The sequence below is a fragment of the Scylla paramamosain genome, chromosome 40 (genome assembly GCF_035594125.1).
Source record: "Scylla paramamosain isolate STU-SP2022 chromosome 40, ASM3559412v1, whole genome shotgun sequence".
Lineage (NCBI taxonomy): Eukaryota > Metazoa > Arthropoda > Malacostraca > Decapoda > Portunidae > Scylla > Scylla paramamosain.
In genome coordinates this window covers 4,813,001-4,835,500 of record NC_087190.1, presented here as the reverse complement: position 1 = coordinate 4,835,500, position 22,500 = coordinate 4,813,001, and the positions used below count along the sequence as shown (strand labels likewise).

The following is a 22,500-nucleotide window of genomic DNA, read 5'->3' as shown; positions in this document are numbered from 1 at the left end:
GTAGTAGTAATATATATAACAGTAATAGTAGTAGTAATAGTAGTAGTAGTAGTAGTGGTAATTGTTGTTTTTGTTGTTGTTGTTGTTGTTGTTCTTGGTGGTGGTGGTGGTGGTGGTGGTGGTGTTCCATTACTACTACTAGCCTACTACTATTACTACCATCACCACTACTGGAGGGGAAGAGTGAGGGGAGGGAAAGGGGAAGGTGAGGGGAAGAAAGTGTGACAGCCTTGAACCAGAAAATGATTTGGTCAGCGTGATTCTCTCTCTCTCTCTCTCTCTCTCTCTCTCTCTCTCTCTCTCTCTCTCTCTCTCTCTCTCTCTCTCTCTCTCTCTCTCTCTCGTGACCCCTGACCTCTCACGTGCTAGGTCAGACGAGAGAGAGAGAGAGAGAGAGAGAGAGAGAGAGAGAGAGAGAGAGAGAGAGAGAGAGAGAGAGAGAGAGAGAGAGAACACTGACACACGAGTAAGAATGAAAGGAGACAATAGAAAGAAGAGAGAGAGGGAAAGATGGAAAGAAAGGAGGAAAGAAAGGAAGGAAGGGGGAAGGGGGGTAGGGAGGGAGGGAGGGAAAAAGAAAGGGGGGAGGGTTTGTACCTCACTCCAGGAGACAAACAAACAAGTCAATAGGCCTAAGGGAGGAGGAGGAGGAGGAGGAGGAGGAGGAGGAAGAGGAGGAGGAGGAAACATGGAAATAATGAATGATGGTAAATGATAAATAGATAAAGTTGATAATTCTCTCTCTCTCTCTCTCTCTCTCTCTCTCTCTCTCTCTCTCTCTCTCTCTCTCTCTCTCTCTCTCTCTCTCTCTCTCTCTCTCTCTCATTGTATTGATATAAGAGTTGGCTTTCAGAGAGAGAGAGAGAGAGAGAGAGAGAGAGAGAGAGAGAGACATGTGGTTTTAATGGGAGAAAGAGGAGGAGGAGGAAGAGGAGGAGGAAATCTCGGGTCAGTAAGGTTACGGGTTTAGATTAGAGAGAGAGAGAGAGAGAGAGAGAGAGAGAGAGAGAGAGAGAGAGAGAGAGAGAGAGAGAGAGAGAGAGAGAGCATATCTTTACATTTTTTTCAGTTTTTATTTTATTCATGATTCTCTCTCTCTCTCTCTCTCTCTCTCTCTCTCTCTCTCTCTCTCTCTCTCTCTCTCTCTCTCTCTCATCTGTAGGAAGAGGTGGAGGAGGAAGAAAAATTACTGTACTATAGTAAAGGAGGAGGAGGAGGAGGAGGAGGAGGAGGAGGAGGATGAGGAGGAGGAGGAAGAGCAAAAGGAAAAGGAGTAGGAGGAGGGAGAGGAGGAAGAGGAGGAGCAAAAGGAAAAGGAATAGGAGGACGGAGGAGGAGGAGGAGGAGGAGGAGGAGGAGGAGGAGTGGCACTGACCTTCCGTTAGGGTATGGAAGAGGAGGAGGAGGAGGAGGAGGGCGTGGGAAGAGTATTTTAATAATCTTGTAGTTGTGGTGGTGATGGTGGTAGTCTCTCTCTCTCTCTCTCTCTCTCTCTCTCTCTCTCTCTCTCTCTCTCTCTCTCTCTCTCTCTCTCTCTCTCTCTCTCTCTCAACACAATAGGCGGAAGTAACATAGTCAACCTAATTCTTGAGAGAGAGAGAGAGAGAGAGAGAGAGAGAGAGAGAGAGAGAGAGAGAGAGAGAGAGAGAGAGAGAGAGAGGTGGACTACACTCTCCCAAACACCTTAACGGCATGCCAAGTAGGTGGAAGAGGAGGAGCAGTAGGAGGAAGAGGAGGAGGAGGAGGAGGAGGAGGCGGAGGCGGATGTTTGACCAAGGTAGAGGAAGAAGAAGAAGAAGAAAAACGGTTAATGAGAGGAAGAATTGAAGAGGAGGAGGAGGAGGAGGAGGAGGAGAAAGAAGTGGAGGAATAGAAGAAGAGGAAGCAGGTAGAGGAGGAAGAAGAGAAGAGGAAGCAGGTAGAGGAGGAAGAAGAGAAGAGGGAGGAGGTAGAGGAGGAAGAGAAGGGAAGAAGCAGGTGGAGGAGGAGGAATAGGGAGAAGAGGAGGAGAAGGAAGAAGAGGAAAAGGAGGAACAAGGAGAAAAGGAGGAGGAGGAAACAAAGAGAAGAAGAGGAAGAAAAAGAATAGGAGGAGGAGGAGGAGGAGAAGGAGGAGGAGAAGGAACAGAACAAATATTTCTGAGTGGAATGACGAGGAGAGGGAAGAGGGGAAAGAGGAGGTGGAGGAGGAAGAGGAGGAGGAGGAGGAGGAGGAGGAGGAGGTCTTCCCATATTAGGAAGATAACCTCGGTTCCCAATTTTCTTTGAATTGCAACCTTGTGTATTGAACTTGAATCCTCCTCCTCCTCCTCCTCCTCCTCCTCCTCCTCCTCCTACTCCTCTGCCTCCTCCTCCTCCTCCTCCTCCTGCTATTCATTCTTTCAAGTATTTTTTTTCTCCTCCTCCTCCTCCTCCTCCTCCTCCTCCTCCTCCTCCTCCTCGTCCTCCATCTCAAATATTTTGTTTACATATTGTTATTATTTTTTTTTAATGTTTTTCCTCCTCCTCCTCCTCCTCCTCCTCCTCCTCCTCCTCCTCCTCCTCCTCCTCCTCCTCCTCTTCCTCCTCCTCCTCCTCCTCCTCCTCCTGAAGTGCTCTCAAGATTATATAAACATCAGTTATAGAAAGTGAATTAGTTTACAAAAAAAAATGAGAGAGAGAGAGAGAGAGAGAGAGAGAGAGAGAGAGAGAGAGAGAGAGAGAGAGAGAGAGAGAGAGCGTTCACCTCTAGTCTTCCTGCTGCGAGAAATAACTCCCATGTTGCTTTATTTTTTTCTCTCTAATATCTCTCATTCGTTTCATTTCTCTCACATTCTCACTCATTATTATTATTATTATTATTATTATTATTATTATTATTATTATTATTATTATTTTTATTATTATTATTATTATTATTTTATTATCATTATTATTGTTGTTATTAAATTAGCTCAGTTACAAGATGGTTTTAAAACTCTCTCTCTCTCTCTCTCTCTCTCTCTCTCTCTCTCTCTCTCTCTCTCTCTCTCTCTCTCTCTCTCTCTCTCTCTCTCTCTCTCTCTCTCTGTAAACTAATTCACTTTCTATAATTGATGTTTACATAATCTTGAGGGCACTTCAGGAGGTGGAGGAGGAGGAGGAGTAAACATTATTGTTTTGGATTTTACTACTACTATTACTACTACTACTACTACTACTACTACTACTACTACTACTACTACTACTACTACTACTACTACTACTACTACTACTACTACTGGATAGCTACTATTATATTATTATTATTATTATTATCTATTATTATTATTATTATTATACATTATTATTATTATAATTATTATTATTATTATTATTATTGCCACCACCACCACCACCACACACCACATATTAACCCACACTCCTCTCTCTCTCTTCCCCAGGGCGACAGTTCCCCCCAGCAGCCCAGTTTCTGCACGCTGCCTCGCCACAAGAGCGAGGTCACTTTTCAGATCCTGACGGTGGTGTTCCACAAGGGGCCGGGCCACCGCTCCCTCGGCTTCAGCATCGTGGGGCTGCACCGACTCCCCCAAGGGCTCCATGGGGATTTTTGTGAAGACAGTATTCCCTCAGGGCCAGGCGGCGTCCTCGGGGGCTCTGCAGGAAGGGTGAGGGCGTGTGTTGTGGTCTGTTGTGTTGTGGTGTGGCGGTGGGTATAGTGTTGTGTTTGTGGTGTGTATTGTGTTTGTGAGGTTGTTGTGGTGTGTTTGTGAGGGGTGTGTGGTGTATGTTGTGTTTGTGAGGGGTGGTGTATGTGTTGTGTTTGTTAGTGTGTGTGTTATGAACAGATTTTTTTGTCATCACACTGATAAACACAGACACATTTGTTACTCTATTTACTGTTGAATTCCTGGACGCTCGTGTTACGTTGTGCCTGCAGTATTGAGAACTTCAAGGGATACGCACACACGATTTTACCCTTTCAGCACCAGACTTTCTTAGCGCCACAAAATCACCAATTATTGATTATGAAAGGAGTAAACGAAGATAAAATGCTAACTTGATGAGTAACAAGTTATTTTTATTGCTCTGCACTACAACAAAATCATCTTAAAGTTAATATACGGGGTGAAATTGAGCAAAATCGTGGTACTCTAAGGGTTGAAGGGCTCGAGAACCCATGCATGTAGATGTAGATGTAGTTATAATAGTCTTCTTATCGACAACTTAAGGATTCTTCAGGTTTTGTTTGATGCTTTATTATATCACTCGTTTTCTTTCGTTTTCTCGTCATCAACGTTTTCTATCGCACTTGTATTATGTTGTTCCTGAGTTGTGATGGCTTCTTAGGTGCCCCCCCATCCCTCACCCACCAATCACCTCTCCCTTCCCTCAGGTGACGAGATTCTGGCTATCAATGGGGAGGCGCTACACGGGGCCTCTCATCGCGCCGCCATTGCCGCCTTCAAGCAGATCAAGACGGGCCAGGTGGTGCTGCACATCGGCCGCCGCAGACGCAGGAAGGTGGCCGCGTCCTCGCCTCCGCCGCCGGCTCCCGCTCCCGCTCCTTTGCAGGAGTAATGGGGGTGTGGGAGGTGTAGAAGCCGATAGTTTTTTTTTTTTTTTTCTTTTTTTTTTTTTTAGCCCTTCCTTGCTGCTGTGTTATTTGTGGTCTTGCTCTTGATCTTGGTGTTCGTCGTGTTCTTGTTTTCTTTGTTTTCATTTGTTTCTCGTTCTTGTTCTTGTTCTTCTTTTTCTTGTTCTTTTTAAGGGTGTTTTAATTTCTGCTATTGTTCCAGCTACTACTACTACTACTACTACTACCACAACTACTGCTGCTACTGTGTTAATGTGTAAATATATTTTTTATATATGTACGTACGTATACCAATTATTATTATTATTATTATTATTATTATTATTGTTATTATTATTATTTATTATTATTATTATTATTATTATTATTATTATTATTATTATTATTATTTTTGTTATTATTATTGCTATTGGAATGTGCTCTAGTGATTAATTAATTTGTAAATATGTGCAGTATGAGATTGCACACACACACACACACACACACACACACACACACACACACACACACACACACACACACACACACACACACACACCAGTGAATGGCAAAGTTGTGTGTGCAAGGAGTATTCATACCTTTAAAAATGAATATGACAAATTCACTTCAAAAGACGAGACATTACGAGCTTGACTCATTCCTGTAAAAATACAATTAGGTAAGACCACACACACACACACACACACGTCACACCAGCCAGCCAGAGGGAATGTGACAGCTCTGATGGCTCTGCTTTTACTTCCACAGTTATTGAGTCAGGGTGGGGCACTGGAAGGCTCAGGATGTGACGTTTACTAGGAAAAGTGTTGGCTGTGATAAGACACAACACTTATCAAACTGCGTCATCCTTTGGACTGTTTTCTTATTCTGCAAGGACTGGCATTTCTGTGAGCCATTTTTTATTTATTTATTTATTTTTTTTTATGTATAGGTATATAAATTTTGTTGTCCTTGAACAGTAAAAAAAAAAAAAAAAAAATCATCAGACAAAGACCAGATAAGTCTTTTGGGAACTGGCATTACATGAACTGTTTTCTCCCTCATGATTTAGCCAGTGATCTTCCTGCATAAGAAAAAAAAACAAAAAAAACAAGGTGACTGAAAAAAAAGTCTTGCCATTTTTTATTTATCAGATAAAAAAAAGGCATACAGCAAAGTAAAGGAGAAATGGTAGACACAGTGTGAGGGAGTGGTGTGATGCTCCACTGCTTCCCACAACTGTCTGAACCCTGGCCAGGTCACCAAGGAGTCTTCAGTGACAGTGGCTGGGTCCTGCACCACTTGAGAGCTTGGTGTGTGTGTGTGTGTGTGTGTGTGTGTGTGTGTGTGTGTGTGTGTGTGTGTGTGATTGTCTCGGCTTTACCCATGGGTCAGTCTCTGTGAGGTCTGAGTCCCTTCTGGGTGTGTGGCAAGTGGTAAGGTGCACACCAACACTCATGAACTACACACAGACAGGTAGACAGGTAAACTTTATTGGTCACAAGGTCAGAATGTATGACCTAGAAAACTCTAACCTTGTATAAGCCTGAGTGGTGAAAATGTAAAACTGTGTGTGTGTGTGTGTGTGTGTGTGTGTGTGTGTGTGTGTGTGTGTGTGTGTGTGTGTGTGTGTGTGTGTGTGTTTCTACCTAAGGATCAACACTTTTCTCTGCTCTTAAAAGAGTTCACCAGTTTTCTGTTTTACTTATTTATTTATTATTTTTATTTGTGTACTTCTTATACCAGGTTAGTATGTTGTAAATACTGGTCTGTCTACATACCAGGCCAGCAATCCCATACAGGGCGGCCCAGACAAGGCACACACACACACACACACACACACACACACACACACACACACACACACACACACACACACACACACACACACACACACACACACACACACACACACACACACACAGTCCGTCAGCCCCTGGTGGGAAGGGACAGTGTTAAAACTACAAAAAATAAAGATGTGTATTAAAAAGATCATGAGTAATTGTAGTCCATTAGAAAAAATAAACTGCACACACACACACACACACACACACACACACACACACACACACACACACACACACACACACACACACACACACACACACACACACACACACACACACACACACACACACACACACACACACCTTTGAAATGATCCAAATATTTAGTTTATAAAATGTGTGATTATTTATGTATATAGTTATCCCTTTGATGACACACGTACATATGTATTTTTGTGTACACATGTTTATATGATTTACAGTGTGTATGAGTTTGTGTATGTGTGTAGTGAATGATGATAAAGATAAAAGTGAAAAGGTCAAAGAAAGAAAGAAAGAAAGAAGGAATGAAATCATAACATTCTAGAATCAATGTTGAAATCAAAATGTGTATTAGTAGTATAGATAGTTACTAAATGCCAAAATACTGTGCTAATGTACACACACACACACACACACACACACACACACACACACACACACACACACACACACACACACACACACACAATAACAACTTTATGTATGATTTGATACATGAAAATTGTAGATTATATAATTGTCTATAGATATGTAATTTTGTGGTGTAAAAGAGAGAGAGAGAGAGAGAGAGAGAGAGAGAGAGAGAGAGAGAGTATACGTAGCTAAGTGTATAATAATCTGTGTATTGGCCTGTATCTGTATGTACCGGACAGCATACAGTCTTTGTGATATGTATGTACTCTAACTTTATATACTGATTTGTAAAGACTGTGTTTTATTGCCCCACCTCCCAGTGACCGAGTCTAGTGTGGTTAGGAGAGTAACAGTAATAGCAGTAACTGAGTAAGTGCAGTAGTAATGGTAGTTGTAGTAATAGTAGTTATAATAAGATTTTTGTTGATATAGCAGTGCCATTAGCAGTAGTACTAGTAACAAACAAAGAGTATGTAGTAACAGTTATAGCTGTTACTGTACTAGTAATAACTAGTAATGGTAGTGGTAGTAGTAGTAGTACTATAGTAGTACCAGTAGCAGTACAAGTATGTAATAAAATAAAATAACCATCTTTAGTGCAAGAGTCAACCAATATTCTCAATCTTTCATCCCTTTCATTTTAGTAAACTCTGGAACTCTGCCTGCTTCTGTATTTACTGTATTTTACTATTATTATCATATATATATATATATATATATATATATATATATATATATATATATATATATATATATATATATATATATATATATATATATATATTTTTTTTTTTTTTTTTTTTTCTTTTTTATTTATCTATTTATTTATTTGTTTATTTATTTATTTATTGAACATATAAAATGTGCATACAGTGCAAATGAGGGCAGGTATCGTATGGGGCTAAAGCCCCCCCTGCCACGGGGCTAACTATTTGAAAGTTATCAATGACCTGTTTAAAGAGGGAGGTTTTAAGAGACTTTTCGATATAGAGACTGGCACATCAGTGGGCCTTTGTGTGTGTGTGTGTGTGTGTGTGACAGCCCTTCCTAAAAAAAAAAAAAAAAAAAAGTAATAGTAATTAAAAATTGAAGTAGTTATAGTAATAATAGTAGTAGTAGCAGCAGCAGCAGCAGTAGTAGTAGTAGTAGTAGTTTTAGTAGTAGTAGTAGTAGTAGTAGTAACAGTAATAGTAATTTAAAAAAAAAATGGCAGTAGGCTACCAGCAACACATGATGACTAGCGGAACAAGGAGCGGACCAAAGAGGCAACCGGAGAATGGAATGGACCAAAAGCAAAATTAAATAAATAAATAATAAATACATGAAGGAAGGAAAAAAAAAAAAACAATGAAAAAATGGACTGAAAAAAAAAAAAACGGAATGAACCAGAGAAGGGAATGGACAGCGAAACGGAACGGACCAGAGAGAGAGGGAGAGGGAGTGGGAGCGGCATCAGACAGTAAACAAAACGCACGTGCCGCCCACTGCGCGTCTACGCCCCTGCCGCCCTTGCTGACATTGGCGCCCCTGCTGACCGTGTGAGGCTGAGACCTTCGCCTGCTGCCCTGCTGAGGTGTGTTGAGGGCGTATAGGGGTTTGTAGAGATGTGTGTGTGTGTGTGTGTGTGTGTTGCATCATCATTAGAAAATTTTAGTTTCGTTGTATTTATTGTTATATGTATATGTGTGTATGTATGTGTGGTATGTGTGTGTGTGTGTGTGTGTGTGTGTGTGTGTGTGTGTGTTTAATTTTATTTATGTATTTATTTTTCTGTTGCGGTGCTTCGTGTGTGTGTGTGTGTGTGTGTGTGTGTCAAGGTTGCGTTGTGGTGTGTGTTGTATGTGGTGCTTCACTTGTATGATTGTGATACGTATGTTTAATGGCATGGTGTGTGGCTGTGTTGTGGTGTGAGGCGAGGCAGTGGTGTGGTGTGTGGTGTTTCTGATGTGTGCTGTGAATGATTACAGTTATTAGATCAGTAGCAAACCTGCTGAAATTTACTTGTTGATGATGTGTGGTTGGGTAGGGATTGTGGGAGTGTATTAGTGAATGGAGGTACAGTTTAGGCCACACACTGCATTGCTGGTTGGCTGCCTCAAGGTGCTGAGGGAGGATGGGAAGGCAAATATTTGGCAAGGCACATCCTGATATGTTCAAAACTTACAACCATCCCAAGGAGTCTGTGAGTTTACAATTATGTCTTAACCCAAGAAACATTTTGATAATTAGGGATGCAAAAGATGGTGCAATATGGAAGCATTAGTGGCATTAGACTTGGTGATTGGTATGAGGAAGTGGTTTACTTGCCTGGTTAGCCACCCTTTGCTCCCAGACAAAGAGATAGTACCATGTAGACAAGAAAGGTGGCTCGAACAATATGGGTATGCCAGTCAACCAAGACAAAGAAAACCCAGACTGGAAACTAACTATGAGTGGACTGGAATGTGTACCCATAAGAAAACTATATTGTAAGGTCCATTAACATGTCTTAAAATGCAGTAAGGCGGTGGTGGACAGTGAAGTAATAATCTATGACTTCACAGTCACACAAAATATCACCAGGGGTAGTGTGAAGGGCTGACCGAAAAGCTTGCGGGAAATTCAGAGCAACAACATTGTCCGGCAAAGCATTCCACAATCAAACACACATGAGGGAGAAGAATCAGTATCTGAGATTGAGAGCTGAGTTGATGAGCAATTTTGAACTGGTGGGTGTATCGAAGAGGTACCGGGATGAATAGATCCTCAGGAGAGATGGAGTACTCAGAATGAAAGATTTTCCAACATTTAATTTTGAGTTGGTCTCTTACACAAGGAAGGGTTTCATACAATACTTCCTTCCATTTCCCTTGAGTGTCCCTCCCATCACCCAGTTTGGGCACATGCTGGGAAACATAAGAATATAAGAAAAATAAAACTACACAAGATTAGTTGACCTTCACAAGGGAGTTTCTGAGCTTTTAAAACTTACTATAGTCCTTCCTGACCAACTTGATGCTTGGGGTGTTGGCTCCACCTGTCCGTGCTGTGACCATCTCATCCACCAGGCTTCATCTCTCTCTCTCTCTCTCTCTCTCTCTCTCTCTCTCTCTCTCTCTCTCTCTCTCTCTCTCTCTCTCTCTCTCTCTCTCTCTCTCTCTCTCTCTCTCTCTCTCTCTCTCTCTCTCTCTCTCTCTCTCTCTCTCTCTCTCTTGGGGAGAGGCCTTCTATTTTCCTGTCCTTTTCTTCTACTATCACCTTAGTAGTCCTAGGTCAGGTCACCTTGTAAGGACCGCAAGGTCTGTTGTGGCCCGTTTTTCTATGTAACTATGCAGCACTTTGCAAAGGGACTAGATGCCACCAGTGATGGAAATTTTTCTTTCTATCAGTACTTCTTCTGTCATGTATAAAGTTGGGATTTCCGTCCTCACATGGAAGTGCAGAAGTCCAAGATGGTTCTTCTGGAAGTCATCCATATCCAGAGGCACAGCAAGTCCTTTTCTTTGCTGGATAGAAAGTTGTTGTTTTTTCTGGTTCAGGTTGTGTATTGCAGGCTTTGTTGATTTTACAGCAAATCCTGCATAGCTAGCAACTAACACATGCAGGACGTGGCCCAGTCTGCCAGGACCACACATCACCATGAGTGCCAAATTCTCTTCGCTGTGGCGATGCTGACAGTGGTGGCTTTGGCTGTCTGAGCAAGTCCTCTGTTGGCCTTTTTTGCCATAAATATCTATTTACATTGTAAATAACTTCCTTTGCTTGGCTGTGCAGAGCACGAGAGTGGGAAGTTGGAGAACTTTCCATAGAAATGGAGTGGCCAGGAATGAATAATCTGAACTGGCCCCAAGGCAGGCTAGCTGGCTGCAGCCTGGGGGGAGTCTTGTGTCAAGTAACACTGCATGACATGGATGCATTGCCAAGTACACCAGAACACATACTGAGTCATTCTTCCATCTTCAAATCAAACACCATTCAATAAGTCATGCTGTCATGCATAAAATATCATAATTTTAGATAAATTAAGGCAAAGGGTGACAGTTTGAGAGAGAGAGAGAGAGAGAGAGAGAGTTAGGACAATGCTAATCATCATCCTTACCTAATCTCATCTTTCATTTGAGTTGTAGGATGCAGGAAACAAACAAACAAATGTTTAATATTAACCAAGGGGGTCCAGACTCACACAGAGCCACACTCATTGATGTTTGTTGCTTGGCCATGTGACAGTGAGTTGCCTTGCAATGCTTGATCCAACAGAATGCTTAACTCCTAACACTAAGCAGGGATCTAGTCCAACAGAACTTTTAACTTCTAAGATTAAACAGGGCTCTTTCTCAAAACAAAAGATGCATCAGCACTATTTCTTCCCTGCATTGTAGCACCATTTTCTGTACCGATGTGTGATAAATGACGAGGATCAGTCAGACGAGCAACATTTGGACAAAAGCAACATTCAGACATGCCATGCACAAATTACAACATATATTGGAGGGATTACTGTATTTTAGGCACTGTAATATTTGTTTTTATACTGTTTGACCTCTAATTGGTACATCTTTCCTTAATTACCAGTCACTGAGACATCTTGTTCTGCAACCACCTGCAATTTTCAAATGGGGTAGAAATTGCAAAATATTCTTTTTCATTCCAAACATTCTTGTAGATGCTTATAAGGATTTCATGCATTGCTTCTGGTGCTGTTAACTATTTCATATTGCAGTGGAAGGGTCAACAGATGTCACAAACCCATATTCACATAAGTCCGGGTTGGCGTCTTATTTGTACAGTCCCTCCACCTCCACCTTCACCACACAGCCCTGCCAGTGTGTGCATTGCCTGCTGGGACCTTCCTGCTTCTACTTGCATCCAAAACAAATCTTGCTAGTCCCTCCATCGCCCTCTCGCTCTCTCTTGCTGACTGGGATGTGTGTTGGATGTGAGTGGCATCAGGCATGACGGTTCCCAGCAGGCGACTCACACCCTGGCAATGCTGAGTGATGGAGTTGGAAGTAGAAGGGAATGCACAAGGAAAACAACAGCTTGGACTTGTGTGGATGAGGGTTTCTGCTCATTGGTTAAGTATAAGTAGAAACACAACACTGCATAAAATACAGCAATCCTTATAATATTTGTCCTTATTCTTTTGTTGTTTTGTCTATATGTTGCTGTTCTAGAGGGAACTACATTATTGTGGAAATTAGACATTTTTGTGTTGTGTGGGTTGCTCAGCATGTGACCTGAGTGTGAGTAGTAGCTAATGTGGAGGTGGAGGGAACTGTACTTACATTACAAGTGTTGTGGAAATTAAAAGCTTTTGTGTTACATGGACTACCTCAATACACACGACCTGAGTGCAAGTAGTGGCCGCCCTGTGCCATCACTTCACCACTTGCTGGCCGGGGGGAGTGGTGCACAGGCTGTGGCACTGAGCGCTGGCACAGAGGGCTGGGCTGGGCCGCGGAGCCAGGCTTGTCTGTGGCTGCTGTGCCTCACTCTCCTCATACTGCTGAGAGCTGATGATGATGAGACTTTTTAACTGGGACATGAAACAACACCACCAGAAGCAATGCATGAAATCTTTATAAGTATCTACAAGAAAAGAGATTAAAAAGAATGGGTTTTACAATTTCTACCTGTTTAAATATTGCAGGTGGCTGTAGAACAAGTAAAGATGTCTCAGAGTGATTGATGATGGAGAGATGTACCAAACAGTAATCAAAGGGTTAAGAGGGATGCTGGCCAAGGGCAACAAAATTTATATTAAAAAAGGTCCACTGAGGTGCTGGTCCCCAAAGAAGAGGAGCCAAAAGGATTAACCAGATCTAGAGAAGTGTGTTGAGACCTGATGTAAGAGGGGCACCGGCCTAAGGCTATAGAAACTTAGAAAAGAAATAGGCCCACTAATGTACCACTCCCCTAAGGAAAGAGCTGAAAGGGTCATAAAAATTGGAGGATAAGTGCCTCAAAATCTTCCTCTTGAAATAATTGAAGTCATAGGAAGGAGGACATATAGAAACAGGCAGGTCTAGAATTGTATTATTATTTGTTATTTTATTTATCATTATTTGTTGTTTATTTTTATTTTATGCAAGAGGGGAACTGACCTGGGGCAGCAAAAAAAAATTAAAAAGGCCCACTGAGGTGCCAGTCCCAATTATTACCAGTATGATGACCACACTGGGGAGGTGAGGTGAAGGCCGTGGGGCAGGCCAGCCATGGAGGGTCACTGCGGGGGACTGAACCCTGGCAGGACACTCAGGTGCACACAAGTTTGCCACGCTGCCAGCTGGGCCGAGATGACCACCGCAGCCTGAGTGCAGTGAGGTCACCCTGGACTGTCCTGCTGCCCAGACCCACCCACACTTAGGCAGCACTGAGAGTGTAATGGTGGGGAGTGTGTGACGTGCAGCGACTCCCCACAAACTTAGCGTGTTCCTGTCCATTCCTTTCCATTTCTGCTACACTGAAGTGACACTGAGGACAAGATGTACAGCTTGCGTGTTCTCAAGGCATCACAGCACACCACAGCTCACCTTGGAAGGAGAGTGTGAGGGGGACAAGATAGTTAGCTAGACTGAAGTGACACTGAGGACAAGATATACAGCATGTGCATTCTCAAGACACCAATCAGGACACCACAGCACATCACATCTCACTTTGGAAGGAGGATGGGAGGAGGACAAGATAGATAGCTAGACTGAAGTGAAGAGTGTGAAGGTGGTGGTGCTGTGGTGCTGTGCTGCAGGGGGGCTAATGGGTACTGATATTTCAGATTCACAGCAGCCTGGGGAGGACAGCTGCAGAACTGACTGGGAATCAGACCTGCGCCCTGCCCACAGCCCACAGCCCACACAGACACAGACTCACACACAGCAAGCAGTGGAGGCAAGGAATTTCATGTCTAGCCTGTGGCAGTAATGACTAAGTGAGGTGTGGGAGTGGTGCACAGGTGCCTCAGACTCAGCCACCACCACAAGAAAAGATAGTTCATTGGTCCACAGTCCAGGACAGATGCAGTACTGACCAGTCTTCCTATGATGTGGCAGCTCCCACTGTGGTGCTAGGAGTGCCTGGCAGTGCCTCGGTTTGTCTCGGCAGAAATGTCAAGCGAAAAGAATGGGAGGTTCCCGTGCAAAGACTGTGGGAAGGTGTACACACTGCCTGGGAACCTCAGGAGACATGCAGAGGTGCACAGCTTGGGCCCATTTGTGTGTGACAACTGTGGCAAGACCTTTGTGCAGAGACGCCTGCTTACCCTGCACACCAAGAGGCAGGCCTGCCTCCATGCCTCCCGTGGACGCTTTGGGGTGACGAGCATCCCCCGGGGCCTGAAGTGTGAAGAGTGTGGCCGCAACTTCTCCAAACCTGAGTCGCTGGCAGCACACACGGCCTTGCACCTCACAGGCGGCACCATCGTGTGCGAGGTGTGCAACAAACTGTTCTCCAGCAAGACACAACTCAAGCGCCACCATGTCACGCACACCGGCGCCAGGGACTTCCTGTGCAGGAGGTGCGGGCGGACGTACACGCAACGTGGGGACCTCAACAAGCACATTGACGCAGCACACGGGGGCGTGGGGGACAGTGAGTGTGAAGAGGAGGAGGAGGAGGTACTGGTGGTGCCCCTTGCGCACTTCAGCGACAAGCGAAAGCGTTACCGTTCCCTGGGCAGCCTCAGGAAGCACCAGTGTGAGGAGTGTGGGAGTCGCTTCAGCCGCCGCGACGTCCTCATCAAGCACTACTCCACACACACCTGCACCAAGCCCTTCCAGTGCGAGGAGTGTGGCAAGGTGTTTGCCCGGAAGGACATCCTGGCCACACATGCCCTCCGCCACACCAAGAGGCGGGTGTTCACCTGCGACGACTGTGGCACAGATTTCTGGGACAAGAGCTCTCTCCGGCAGCACGTCATGACCCACCTCCCCCCGGAGTTCAAGTGCGAGGTCTGTGGCAAGGAGTTCCGGGTCAAGGTGTCCCTGGAGAACCACCTGCGGGTCCACTGGGGCGTCAAGGAGTTTGCCTGTGTGCACTGTGGCAAGGAGTTCATGCTCAAGCCTTCGCTCAGCCGCCACATTCGCTCTGCTCACAAGATGTAGTGGTGTGTGTGTGTGTGTGTGTGTGTGTGTGTGTCTTGCCTTGGCTATCATAAGGACACAAGAACATAAAGGAAGCTACAAGAAGTCACTCACTCACTCACATCTTGCTAAGGATGTAAGAGAGGAAGACTTAACTGACTGATAGGCTGGCTGGTTGGCTGACTGACTGACTGACTGACTGACTGACTGACTGACTGACTGACTGACTGACTGACTGACTGACTGACTGACTGACTGACTGACTGACTGACTGACTGACTGACTGGCTGGCTGGCTGGCTGGCTGGCTGGCTGGCTGGCTGGCTGGCTGGCTTGCTTCCTGGCTTTCTGGCTGACTTACTGACTGACTGACTGACTGACTGACAAATGAACCAAACACCAGCACTGCATGAGTCAGCACCACAACACAAACCACTGAACTATATCAAAATAACATGTGATAAATGACGAATAACATAGATGTATTAAGGCAGAGCAGAAGGTAGCAATGGGTCTCTGCATGATATCAAGACTGCAAAAGGGGGAGGCTTTAAGTGTCCAAAACTACTACTACTACTACTACAACTACTACTACTACTACTACTACTACTACTACTACTACTACTACTACTACTACTACTACTACTACTACTACTACTACTACTACTACTACTACTACTACTACTACCACACAAGACTATATGAGATTCTTTGTATTATTATGAAGGGGATGGATAGAAATAGTGCCATATGTATATATCATTTGTTTTTCCACATGTATACTATTCAGAGCTATTTTTATATCAAGTAGGAGGGGTATAGTAAAGTCTGTGAGATTGTCTCGGTGTGTACGTGTAAGAGTGTGTGTCTGTTGTGTTTTGTCTGGGCTGCCTTGTGTGGGACTGCTGGCTTGGTGTGTTGGTAGATAAATAGGAGGGTCTTAAGTTTTAGTTAATGTTGGCTTGACTGAAAAACTAGAGTTGCTTCATGGGAATTAAGATGTGGAGGAGATAAAGAGGAATATTTGCTTTTGTACTTTCTGGTTAGTGAAAGAAACAAAAAGAAGTGAGATTGACAAGAAAAAAGGAAAGGAATTGTGGGTCTTAATTCAAAAGTCTGTGATGTAAATGTTGAGAATGAGTAAAGGGGGATATTTGCTTTAGTAGTTTTTGATAAATGAAAGAAGTAAGATAAGGAACGAAAAGGAAAGCCATTATAGGTCGTAATTCAAGTCTGCTGTGGAAATATTGAGAATGAGAAAAAGAGAGGAAAAAACAGCTATATTTCTCACTACATTAGTCTGTGGTGTTGTAAATTTTAAGGAAAAAAAAGAAAGAAAGAAAAGAAAACAATTATACTCCTCAATACAAAAGTCTGTTATGCTGTAAATTTTGAGAATGAAAAACGGAAAAGAAAGACATTATTCTTCCCAGTATATAAATGTTTTGCTGTACATTTTGAAAAGGAAAACAAAAAAAGAAAAACATAAAGAAAAACCATTATGCTTCTTAATACATTAATCTTTGATGTTGTAAATTTTAAGAGGAAAAAAGAAAAAGAAAGAAGGAAAAACCACTATACTATTGAATACAAAACTCTGTGATGCTGGAAATTTCGAGAAGGGGGAAAAAAAAGGAAAATCCAGTACGTTATCAATGGAAAAGTCTGTGATGCTGGAAATTTTGAGAAGGAAAATGAGAAATAGACAAAAAAAAATGCATCTCATACAAAATTCCGTGATGCTGTGAAGGTATTGTAAGGAAAACGAGAAGGAAAATAAGAAAAAATATACTTTCAATACAAAAATCTATGCTGTTAATTTTGAGAAGAAGGACGAGAGAGAGAGAAAGAAAGCAAAGAACAGGATGTACATTTAACACTTAGAATGTCACGGCTGTCTTATACTTCTAGCACTGTATTCTGCAGCACTACAACACTGCAAAGCCACTACTTTCAAAAGGCTTTGTGTAATTGAAGTTACACAGGTTTTTAAGGGTGTTTTTACACTTATAGTGAGAGATTAACAAGATTTGTACATTATTAAGAGGAGAAACACACTTGAGGACCCGGCTAATCATCTCTGTGGCCTTTGAAAACAATCGTGGTGAGAGAGCAGAACGTTTCTGAATATGTGTCTTATTCAGGCTGAGATTACATGATTTTTATTAAGCTCCACTGATACAGGCTTGGAATCAATGGCAGGTGTGTTGTGTTGTAAAATTTTTAGTCTTACAGCTTTAGTCTTGAATGGGAGGTGTGTTTAGTGAAATTTTTGATGAGGTATAGTCTTGAAATGAGTGACAGGTGTGTTCTGTAGTAAAATTCTCACATGTTTGGTCTTGAACGACAGGTGTGTTGTGTCGTTAAATTCTCACAGGTCTGGTCTTGAAGTGAATGACAGATGTATTGTGTCGTTAAATTCTCAGTCTCACTTAGTCTTGAAATCTTTGCCCTGTATGTTATGTCCTTTAAAATTCTCAGTCTTAAAAGCATCAGATTTTACAGTGTTGCCTTGAAATGAATAACCTATATATTGTATCCTGTAAAACTCATGAAGTAGCCTTACGATACCAAGCTGAAACCAGTGACCTGTGTTGTGTCTTAAAGTTCCCAGTCTTAGATAATTTATATTTTCATACAATTTTAAGTTAGAATGGAGTCCAGTTTAATATTACAAGAAGCTGTTGGGATTTTAGGAGTTAAAGGTGTTTTTCCTCTAAGTGTGATATGAAAGATGGCAAGGGAAGGGAGGAAGGCAGAATGAAGGGAAGAGAGGATGAAAACTAGACAAAGAAAGGATGCAAAAGGGAGGAGAATGAAAGAAACGAGTAGTACAGGAGAAGTTATGTTATTATAAAATGTGATGTGAAAGTTTGTATGTGTAAAGGGAATATATATGAAAAAAAGATATATATTAGAGAAAGTGCCAATATAATCTGTTTTTATAATAATCAGACATGTGTGTTTGTTTGTGTGTGTGAATTCAGTAGTAAAAGTAATATATATGCAAAAAAGATAGATGTTACAAAAAAGTGCCATTGATAACCAGACTTGTACTATTTCATTATCTGTGCTTTGTTTGATGCACAGTGGAGGGGGGGGGGAGGAGGCGTCAGGAGGCCGGTAGTGAGTCTTGATTGTGTCCTGTAGAAATTGATGTGATGCAGGAATGGATTAGTGTCTGTGTTGGTGGGTTTGTATTCTGAGCACCACAGAGACTACTATTGCTACTGCTGCTGTTACTACTACTATTACTACTACTACTACTACTACTACTACTACTACTACTACTACTACTACTACTACTACTACTACTACTACTACTACTACTACTACTACTACTGTACTTTTCTTTCCACCACCACCACCACCACCACCAAACCTAAGAAGAGCTGGGGACATTAGTAAAAGTATAGATTCCTGTCACCAACACCTTAGCCGGGCATCACTTCTGCAGTAGTACATGCAAGGGTTCTCTACCAGGCGTTTTCAAGGCTTGTGATCTTATGGGACAACGGACCTTATTCTGAAACACTTCTATGCGGCACCTCCACTACTTTCAAAGGGCTCTGTGTACTGTACTTGAAGCTACACAGGTTTTCAATGGTGTTTTTATTGTTGTAGAGACAGATTAACCAAGATTTCAGCATTATGGGCAGGAGAAAGTCTTGAAAACCTGGCTGATCATCTCTGTGGCCTTTGAAAATAATGGTGGTGAGAGTAGAGCATGTATGTGTGTGTATGTTTGTGTGATATTGTTTGGGGTATAAAGTCTAGTGTAAGTTGGATATTATGCATTTTAAGAGCAATAAAGTGTGTACCAATTAAGTATAAGAGTGTGTTATTGGTCCTTCTTATATGTGTATAGGAGGAGGAGGAGGAGGTGGTGGTGGTGGTGGTGGTGAAGGAAGGGAGGACTTGTGTAATTTTGTGTTATTGTTGTGTCTTGAGTGTTTGCAATATTATCATTCTTCTTATCATTCTTCTTTCTTCCCTTCCCATTTTTTTTCTTTTTCAATTCCTTCCTTCCTTTTGTTTTTATTCTTTTCTTCTTCATTATTTTTCTGTTCTTCCTTTGCTTTCCCCCCTTTTTATTTTTCTTCTGTACTCCTTGTTTGTTCCTTTCTTTTCCTTCCCTTTCCCTTCCCATTCTTTGTCTACCTTTCTTCCTTTCCTCCCTTCATTCTACCTTCCTCCCTTCCCTCTCCATCCCTTCTCCTCATCTTTCTCTTCCTTTCCCTTCTATTTTATCATTCCTTCCCATCCCATCTTATTCCTTCTTTTTCTTTCCCTTTCTTCTATCTTCTATTCCGTTGCCTTCTTGTACCATCCCATTCCATTCCTTCTCTTTTTTTTCTTCATATCTTCTTATCCTTCCCTTCCCTTCCTTCTATCTTCCCATCCTTCCCTTTGTTATTTCTTCCTTTCCCATTCCTTCTCTTCTTTTCTCTACCCTTTCAAATATTTTCTTATCCCTTCCCTTCCTGTCCCTTCTTATCTCTTCTCTTTCCTTCCTTCCCCTTCCTTTTCTTCTGTCTCTTCATCCCTTCCCTTCCTGTACTTTCCTATCCCTTCTCTTTCCATCTCTCCCTTCCCATTTCTTCTCTTCTCTTCCCTTTCAAATATCTCATCCCCTTCCTGTCCCTTCTCTTTCCTTCCCTTCTCTTTCCTCTTCTCATCTCTCCCTCCTATCCATGCATCCATACACACAACCACCTCCCACCTCCTGCCCTGCACCACCATCTACACCCCCCCAAACCAGCAGAGATCTGAACACCCACCCTTCCCTCACCCACCACCAGCCACTGAGGAGAGGAAGCCAACAGAACCAGGAGGCAAAACACCGCACACACCACAGCAAGGATGGAGGACGAAGGAACACAGGACGTCATCAAACCCACACCAGAGGAGGTCGCAACCATCCCAGAGGTGAAATATGAGTACCTAGACCATCCGGCAGATGTGCAGATACATGCTTGGGGTGCCAGCCTGCGGGAGGCGTACGAACAGGCGGCCACTGCAATGTTTGGGTACATGACGGAGATTGACACGGTGGAGATGACGGAGGTGCGGGAGGTGGAGGCAGAGGCTGATGATCTCCAGGGCCTCCTCTTCCACTTCCTCGATGAATGTCTGTTTGTCTTCAGCTGTGACCCGTTCTTCATCACACGGAAGGTTGTGATTACTGACTGGGTGATTGATGGTGGTGATGGGGGTGATGGAGCAATGAAGGTGTGTGCAAGGCTTTATGGGGAGGAGTTCCAGCTGGGCAAACATCCGCAGGGCACGGAGGTGAAGGCCATCACCTATGCCAGCATGCAGGTGTACGATGAGCCGGATCAGCATGAGGTGTTTGTTATTGTGGATATCTGAGTGTGTGTGTGTGTGTGTGTAGTGAGGTGGGTTGGTTAAGTTAGGTTAGACTAGATTAGGTTTTGTTTGGTTAGGTTGTCTTTAATTAGATTTAATTTGGTTTGGTTAGGTTGTCAGTGGGTTTGGTTAGGGTGTGTTTAGTTAGGTTAGGTTAGGTTGTCTTCAATTTTGATTTAGTTTGGTTTAATTAGGTTGTCACTGGACTCGGTTGTGTTTGGTGAGGCTTGGTTGTGTTTTGATGTGTGTGTGTGTGTGTGTGTGTGTGTGTGTGTGTGTGTGTGTGTGTGTGTGTGTGTGTGTGTGTTAGTCTGTAAATGGATTGTTGTTTTATTATTATTATTATTATTATTATTATTATTATTATTATTATTATTATTATTATTATTGGTGATCATGCTTGTGTGTTTTGGTGATTCAAAGAATTTTTTATGCTTTTTTTATGTATTTATTCATTTTTAAGTTTAGAATTGCTACACTCCCTCCTCTTCTCCTCTTCCTCTTCCTCCTCCTCCTCCAAACCATACCATAGCATCACAATAGCACTGTTTAGGTTAGGCTAGGCTAGATTAAGTTAGGCTGGGTTAGGTCAGGTCAGGTCAGTCTCTCAGCTCCCATATGTGTGGAAGGAAACAACCCATGTCCTGTAAAGGGAGTGAAGCAAACAAGTCTTGTCACATTTCCTTGTCAGTGCTTGTTATCCTGTATATGCTGTTGGTGGTGGTGGTGGTGATGGTTCCCTGTAAGTCATTAAAAGGGATGGTTTTTCACTTGTTTCTGTTGTTTTATTGTTTCTTTATTATTGTTATCCTCTGTGTGATTATGGATTTTTTTTCTGTGTGTGTGTGTGTGTGTGTGTGTGTGTGTGTGTGTGTGTGTGTGTGTGTTTACCTAATTGTAATTTACAAGGCCTGAGCTATGTTCGTGTGGTCTGCCTCCATATCTACACTTGTCCAGTTTTTTCCTTAAAGTTGTGCACACTCGTTGCCAATACTGCCTCCTCACTGAGCTTGTTCCAAACTTGTATGTTTCTCTGTGGGAAATTTTATTTCTTTATGTCACTCAAGCATCTTCCTTTTATAATTTTTTTTTTTGCTGTGGCCTTGTGTGTATCTGGTATTTCCTTCTTCTCTTGGCAGCAGTTTGTCGTGTGTGTGTGTGTGTGTGTGTGTGTGTGTGTATAAAGATTTTGGTGGTGATGGTGGAAGTAGCAGTGGTAGTAGTTGTTGTAGTTGTAAATATTAAACAAAGATGTAGTAGATAGTAGTAGCAGTAGCAGTAGTAGTAGTAGTAGTAGTAGTGACAGTAGCAGCAGCAGCAGTGGTAATGACAGTGATGTGGAGCAGTGAAGGAACTAATCAATGAAAAACTATGATAAACAATGAGCACACAAATGATATGGACACTCACTGTGTTGCACTAAGGGTGAGGCAGTGAGGCACACAGACACACATCACAGAGGAGGTGACAGAGGCAAGGAGTGTGCATCAGCTGAAGGAAAGGATTACACTATGTAACAAAATTTCACTTTTGTCTTGTCCTTGGTCCCAAATCATAATTTTCCAATTATTTCCACCTAAATTAAATAGAAAAAAAAGTTTTGATTTCAAAACTTTGCTTTTGTGGTTAGAACAATGAATTTACATTTTTGCCTTACTTCATTATAGTATAGGTTACTATTGGTTTTCATGTCAGGTAAAGACCTTTGCAGAATTAGTTGCTTATCTAATTGCTTTTGAAATGTTGCAAATAAGTTAAAACAATGAAAAAAAGACTATAAAGTGTTCTAAAGATTTTTTATTTTAATAAAATCATTCTTGAACTGACCAGATCTACCAAGAAGTTTCATATTTAGAAGAATTTGCTTACATTTCAGAAATCTTCCAGAATGTTCTACCAGACACTTTTAGAAGTTTCTAGAACATTTTAAAACATTATATTCAATGTAAACATTTCCATAATATTCTAGAACTTTCTAGAGTACAGTAGAAATATGTAAAGTATCAAGAATTTTCTAGAATCTACAAGAACTTTCTAGAATTATTCAGAATATTGTAAAGTAGGTTCAAGAATATTTTAGA

The 22,500-nt window shown here is 42.3% G+C and overlaps 2 protein-coding genes and 1 pseudogene across 6 annotated transcripts in view; all 3 read left to right on the top strand.

Moving 5' to 3' along the window:
* Positions 1-7,057, top strand: part of LOC135092557 (uncharacterized) — a 54,212-nt pseudogene extending 47,155 nt beyond the window's left edge.
* A 1,320-nt stretch (positions 7,058-8,377) lies between these two features.
* Positions 8,378-22,500, top strand: part of LOC135092743 (zinc finger protein OZF-like) — a 29,020-nt gene continuing 14,897 nt past the window's right edge. For 2 of the 5 annotated variants that reach the window (XM_063991403.1, XM_063991402.1), the window contains exon 1: positions 8,388-8,569. Coding sequence is in view for 1 of the 5 variants with exons in the window: in XM_063991406.1 (XP_063847476.1) it covers positions 14,076-15,071 (996 nt within the window). In the remaining 4 variants the exon portion in view is untranslated. Of the gene's footprint in view, positions 8,570-13,747; positions 18,884-22,500 lie in introns of those variants that run through there. The other 3 variants (XM_063991406.1, XM_063991405.1, XM_063991404.1) reach the window with 3 other exon arrangements.
* Positions 8,994-21,194, top strand: LOC135092744 (protein archease-like). The gene is made up of 2 exons (XM_063991407.1): positions 8,994-9,178; positions 19,852-21,194. Exon 2 carries the CDS (start codon positions 19,913-19,915, stop codon positions 20,420-20,422), a length of 510 nt encoding a protein of 169 aa, XP_063847477.1. The 5' UTR covers positions 8,994-9,178; positions 19,852-19,912; the 3' UTR covers positions 20,423-21,194.

Coding starts and splice junctions, on each gene's coding strand:
- LOC135092744 (XM_063991407.1), top strand. CDS start 19,913: ATGGAGGACGAAGGAACACAGGACGTCATCAAACCCACACCAGAGGAG.